Source organism: Alexandromys fortis, unplaced genomic scaffold, assembly GCF_014885135.2.
Source record: "Alexandromys fortis isolate MF-2015 unplaced genomic scaffold, M_Fortis_MF-2015_v1.1 scaffold_19, whole genome shotgun sequence".
Lineage (NCBI taxonomy): Eukaryota > Metazoa > Chordata > Mammalia > Rodentia > Cricetidae > Alexandromys > Alexandromys fortis.
In genome coordinates, this window is record NW_026067890.1 from 13,178,976 (window position 1) to 13,185,196 (window position 6,221).

Below are 6,221 nucleotides of genomic sequence, written 5' to 3' on the forward strand. Positions count from 1 at the left end.
TGACGGTGCGCGCCCCCGCGAGCGAGCGCGGAGGAGGCCGGGACCTGAGCCGGAGCGCGCGCCGCTGCCCAGCCCGGCCGCCCGGCCGCGCAGCTCGATGGTGGCCCCGCGGCCCGCGCCCGCCCGGGGGCCCGCGCTCCCGCTCCTGCTTCTGCTCCTGCTGGCCGCCGCGGGAGGCCAGGAACAGGACCAGACCACCGACTGGAGGGCCACCCTCAAGACCATCCGCAACGGCATCCACAAGATCGACACGTACCTCAACGCCGCTCTCGACCTGCTGGGCGGCGAGGACGGGCTCTGCCAGTACAAGTGCCGCGACGGTGCGGGGGATGGGGGACGGGGCGGGGGAATGGGGCGACAGGTGCGGGGCGGGGGATAAAGGGACAGGTACGGGACGGGAGGAATAGGGGGACAGGTACCGGGCAGGGGAAAATAGAGGAACAGGTGCGGAGCGGGGGAAAATAGGGGGACAGGTGCGGGGCGAGGGGGAAATAGGGGGACCGGTGCTGGGCAAGAGGGGGGACAGGTGCGGGGCGGGAGGAATAGGGGAACAGGTACGGGGCGGAGGAGGTAAATAGGAGGACAGGTACGGGGCGGAGGGGAATGGGGGACAGGTGCGGGGCGGGAGGGATGGGGGGACAGGTGCAGGGCAGAAGGATGGGGGTCAGGTGCCAAACTGGGGAGGTAGGAAACAGATACAGGCCAGGGGGATGTAGGGACAAGTGCGGGGGCAGAGGGATGGGGGACAGGTGCCAGACTGGGGGATAGGGCCACAGGTGCAGGCCAGGGGGATGGAGGGACAAGTGCGGGGCAGAAGGATGAAGGGACACGTGCGGAACAGGGTGATGGGGGAACAGGTGCAGGAGGACCTTGACGGCGTCCTCGGGTGTGGAAAGAGTGAGCAGTGCTTGGAGCGTGCTGTCCTTGGGATTGAGCAATCTAGGAACAAACGTGACAGGTCGCCAGAGTGCACGGTCTGCTCACTCAGCTCTTCATTACTTCTGATTTTTTTTCCCACCCTCCCTCCTCATTTTCTTTTCCGGCGATTGCACAGAGTTGCCTAAGAACACACTGATTGATGTAGGGACTCTGGAAGTGGAGTGGAACATACTGATTTTAGCGCAGGCGGACACACACACACACACACACACACACACACACACAAATATCTAAATTAGTCAGCTGAGAAAAAAAAAGCCAAAAGAGAATTTTAAAGCCATCAGTTGATTTTAAGTGGCGTTTGGTTGTTATCCTGCAAAGCTAAGAAAAATAAATTGTGACTTTTGTACAGATATTTGGTGTACTTGGTTTTTGAGGGAGGTGTACTGGATTGAAAGAGTTCTACTAACTTCTAGAAAACAGTGTATTAAAACTTGAAGTTTTATTTTGCTTTGGTTTTTGAGTCTCAGGTAGCCCACACTGGCACCGAACTCAGTGTAGCTGAGGCTAGCCTTGAACTCTTGATTCCCTGCCTCAGCCTGTCCGGTGCTGGTATGACAGACACCCATTTGTGTGCTTTCTAGCTTTCTTCCTTGGATATCCGTGCTTCTCTTCCTTATGCTCTGTCCGTATTGTAGTTTTTAGCTCTCTCCTTTCACAGTTTGAAACATCTATTTGAATCTAAGAACTTGCTTCATGGCAGTGCAGATGGTAATACAGTCAGCACTCAAGGCAACAATTTGGGTGTTTGGGGATTTTGTTTTTGATATTTGTTGTTGTTTATTTTGAGAATTTTTTTATAGCTTTTTTGGGGGGGTATGGGACTTATGTTTGGCGATTCAAACTGTTAGGATAGAACTTGAAAAAATCCAGTTTCTTATGCAATTAGCCAAGGCTACCAGCTGAAGATAAGGGAAATCCGTGACTTTAGTGAGAAAGGCTGATTGCAGAGTTGATGATCTTAATAAAAACCTGAAAAACTGCGATGCCACATGCAGCCTGTGCGCCTCCGTTAGGTGAACCTCCACGTTTCTGTTCATACAGAACATGCACCTTTGCTTCTGACGATCTTCCTTTGCTTCTAAACTCAATGCCTAAAGATTTCCACCAGTGAGCACCAAGAAGAAGTACTAAAATGTATTGGGGTACTTTGTGGGTAACAAGAGTTAAATGATAACTTTGCTAAGGCAAACGTTCTAACTTAATTCCTGGCCATTATGCAAATATTAGTCTTGACCATGTGTCAGGGGTTGATAGACTGGGGATTCATCCCTGGAGCTTCGTTCTGGTGGGGAGAAGCAGGCTGTGAGTCTCTTTGTGCTCACTGGTGTGCTGTGAGCCATGCCTTGAACAATAAACTTCCTCCACATAAGCGGAGGACTGCCACGGGGTTCTGGGAGCCATTTGCCCCCGAGATAGGATGCTCTAGCACAGGAGACCATCTCAGAATTGGAAAGTAGCAAGAGTGCTCAGTGGTAATCAGGGCAGGATCGTCCCAAGCCGAGGGAACAGTGAGTACACAGTTGCAGAGGACAGGACCATATAGGAAGGCCAGTCAGTGTGACCCTGAGGGTGCAGCCTGTGGCAACAGAAAGATACAGCTGCTCTTCACAGAGAAAAGGAAGGCCTCAAAGGTACGGTCCTCATAAACAGCCGTGGGTCTGGGGCTGTAGAACTGCTTACGTTGAGAGCATCTCAGACCGATGCTATCCCTCCGAAAAGGCTGCTTTAAACTTTCTTTTTTCTGCTTTCATTTCCTTGAAGGCTCACAGAATTTGCCACCAAGCTCTTAGGTAGGACAAGAACTGTCTAATGTAGCAAATGTGTGTGCGTCCATGTAGCTTCCCTGTCCCTGAGAAGGTGGTGCACACACTTCTTCCCTTTGGGTCATCTTCCCTTGGATAGGGAAACACCTTTGTGAGTTATGTGAGGAACAATTTTATGTTTGCCATTTTTCTTTTACTCGTGGATGCGCACATGTACATGCGTGTGTGTGGTGCATGCAAGTGGGTGTTGAGTGCTGGGCACATGGAGAGGCTGAGAGAGATTGTTGACTGACTTTCTCGGTTACACCTTGCTCCCTTAGGACAGGGTCTCTCTGAAAGCGAGCGCACTGATATGCCTAGGCTAGCCCGCCAGTGAGCTCCAGGCATCTGCCCATCTCTGTCTCCTGATACTGGGGTTGCAGGCACACACTCCTCTGCCCAGCCATTTACTGGGCGCTAGGGATTTGAACTCTGCTCTGGCTCAGTGTGGCATAACAACCACCCTTACCCACTCCCAGCCCTTAACTCCCCCCCCCACCCCCGACATAAAAGGAAATCAAGGGAGAAAAGTTTTCCATTTCTGTTGAAAAATAGAGAAAAAAATAGCTTCTAAAGTGCTTTTAGAGTTATCAATAAGTTGTTCATTTCTCTAGTTTTATAGACCCTAACAGGAGCCTCTAAGTGTTATACTGAGAATTAAGCATCCGTGGAGGTAGGGAAGCCATATGCAGGGTCCAGACAAAAGGTGGCAGTGATTCTGTCTAATTTGGGAGGAGTCGGAGTGATGAGCGAGGGTTGAATTTGCGGTACACTTTGAAGGAAGAGCCTAAAGGATTTGCGGTTGGCTTGGCAGTGCTGTGACTAGGGCAGAAAATGATAGCAGAGGTGATGGAGGAGAGCGCGGAGGGGAACACTGGCGGCTTGTTCTTGCCTGTGAAAAGTGTGATTTCTAGCGTGCCAAGAGAGAGACTGGTCAGGAGCAGGCAGCACACCCCTGTTACTAGGTGGAGGTAGCATGTGGGCACACGTTAGGTTCTGATTGCCTACTTTTCAGTGAGGAATGAAGCCATTAGCTTCTAGGAGTCCTAAGAATGAAGATGTTGGGTGACCTTGGGTGGGTGGAGAGTTACTTTCGGGGCCTCATGGCGATGGATGGTTTAGGTTTGTCCCCACTGTCCATCCTGCATACACGGTGGTAGGGTCTTTGTGTGACCCAGTTACCATCTCTAAGAGTCTCACCTGCTTCATTTTTCTCAGGCAAGATGAGTGAGTCTGTTTGAGAGTATTTGTATCAAATTTGAAAAAATAATGTGGGGGTGGGGTGAGAGGTAGGAAGAGGGAATGGTAAGTTTCTCAATTCCTGTAAATTCTCGGGTTTTTGATACATGGGGAGTTTAAGTTTTCATGTTCAGTATCTCATAACACCACTTATAGCAATATTTTAAATAGTATTAGTACTTAATTTGGCACCCGACTTGGCTCAGTATTTTTTATTTTCTTTTATCTATGTGTGTGAGTGTTTTGCCTGTGTGTAGGTATGCTTATCACATGTGTGTAGTGCCTTCAGAGACCAGAAGAGGGCATCGACCCTGGAGCTGAAGGTACAGGCTGTTGTGAGCCTCTGTCTGGGCGCTAGGAACCAAATCTGGGTCCTGTGCAAAAGAATTGCAAGTGTACCTAACTGCTGAGCCAACTCTACACAGCTCACGAATAAATTGCATTTTAAATAAGTAGCTTTATATATAATTTGTTCTAAATAATTATCTTTGTCCTGGAATTCACTTGGTAGACCAGGCTGGCCTTGAACTCACTGAAATCCACTTGCTTCTGCCCCCCCCCCCCCCCCCCCCCCTGCTGGGATTAAAAGTGTGCGCCACCGCTGCCCGGCTAACTAATTCTTAAGTTTAACTTTGTTTATTGAGTATGTGTTCATGTAATTTTTATTGGGGGAGAGGTACAGAGAGAGAGAGAGAGAGAGAGAGAGAGAGAGAGAGAGAGAGAGAGAGAGAGAGAGAGAGAGGAGAGAGAAATAGAGGAGGGGGGAATGCACACATGAACATGCCATGGTATACATGTGGAGGTCAGAGGGTCGTCAGGTTTGCAGGGGAAGAGCTTTTGTCTACGGACCCATCTTTCGAGCCTTGAAATAATAATTTAATTTACAGGTGAATTTAGTACTTTAAAACACTGAGCTGTCCTCTCATGTTCGTGGTAGGTTTGTCTGTCTGTTCTGTAGGGAAAAAAGCTTTTCGTTTTGGCAGACTATTCCCCTTTTTCTCATCTAGCAATTTCTTGGGCGTTTATTACCTGTTAGGCATCTTCTAACAATGGAGGACAAAGCTGATCTCATAGAAACTGTTCTGCTAACCTGGCTCAGAAATATCAGGAAGAAAACAACCAACCTTGGTGTGTGGCAGATAGAGATGCAAAGATGCTGTTTTTAGGTGGGGTGAGCTGGGCAACTGTGAGATAAGTGACGTCAGCGGGTTGTTCTGAAGAGACCCCAGACTAATTTCACATGCCCCTTTCAGTGCAGATATTAGGGGTCGTGCCCAGCATTTATCCCAGTATTCCTTCCGGTGTCTCATATCCGGCAGGTGTGGGTCTTTCCTATTCAGCGTCATCAGTTTCCCTCTGGGGGACAGCCCTAGGCTGTCAACTTTGCACTTTGACTTGGAGCTTCTCTACCACCTCTGCTCCCTGCCCCCTCTCCTGCATCCTCAGGGCAGGCGTGCTTCCTCGGGACCTTTTCCTCACTCCATTTGCTTCTGATCATCCTCTTGCTCGGCAGTAATTGTCCTTTAAGAAGAAAATACGTACACGTACTGGTGGATATGTCCATGCCTATGTTAGGTCACTGCCACAGCAGTCATCGAGCCGTCAGGAAGCGTTTCTATCCATGGGGAATGGAGAAAAACTAGAGAAGGTACAAAGAAAAGGAAAGACAGAGCATTGCTGGATGAGCAGAAAAGGAAAGACATTCCAAGTTCTAAAAAAAAGGTAGACAGTTAAGAGGATACTAGAAGCCTTCAATTACCTTCATTTCCTTTTGCTTTGTATCAGCTGTGTGAAGGTGGGAATGTTTGGGTATGAATGGCACCCATGTCTGTAGACTTGTAGGTGGGAAGGGGAATGTACATGTCTTCTGAACACGCAGAACACACAGAAACATAGGACAAGCTGTCATTTTCGAATGCTAAACCCAGCCTGTTTTCCTTCAGCTTCCTGACAGGTTTTTACGTGATGTGCTTCCGAATTTAAATTTAATTAATAGTTGTTAACCTGAAAAAGCTGTATATAGCCAATGCCCTCTTTTCTTTTTTTTTTAAATATTTATTTATTTATTTATTTATTTATTATGTATACAATATTCTGTCTGTATGCCTGAGGGCCAGAAGAGGGCGCCAGACCTCTTTTACAGATGGTTGTGAGCCACCATGTGGTTGCTGGGAATTGAACTCAGGACCTTTGGAAGAGCAGGCAATGCTCTTAACCACTGAGCCATTTCTCCAGCCC

At 48.8% G+C, this 6,221-nt stretch overlaps 1 protein-coding gene across 2 annotated transcripts in view; it reads left to right on the forward strand.

Annotated features, from left to right (window-relative positions):
- The window catches only part of Pla2g12a (phospholipase A2 group XIIA), a 16,312-nt gene continuing 10,091 nt past the window's right edge, over positions 1 to 6,221 (forward strand). The window contains exon 1 of one of the 2 annotated variants that reach the window (XM_050153715.1): positions 1 to 320. In XM_050153715.1, the coding sequence (XP_050009672.1) occupies positions 98 to 320 (223 nt within the window). In that variant the 5' untranslated portion in view covers positions 1 to 97. The remainder of the gene's footprint in view (positions 321 to 6,221) is intronic. The other variant, XM_050153792.1, reaches the window with a different exon arrangement.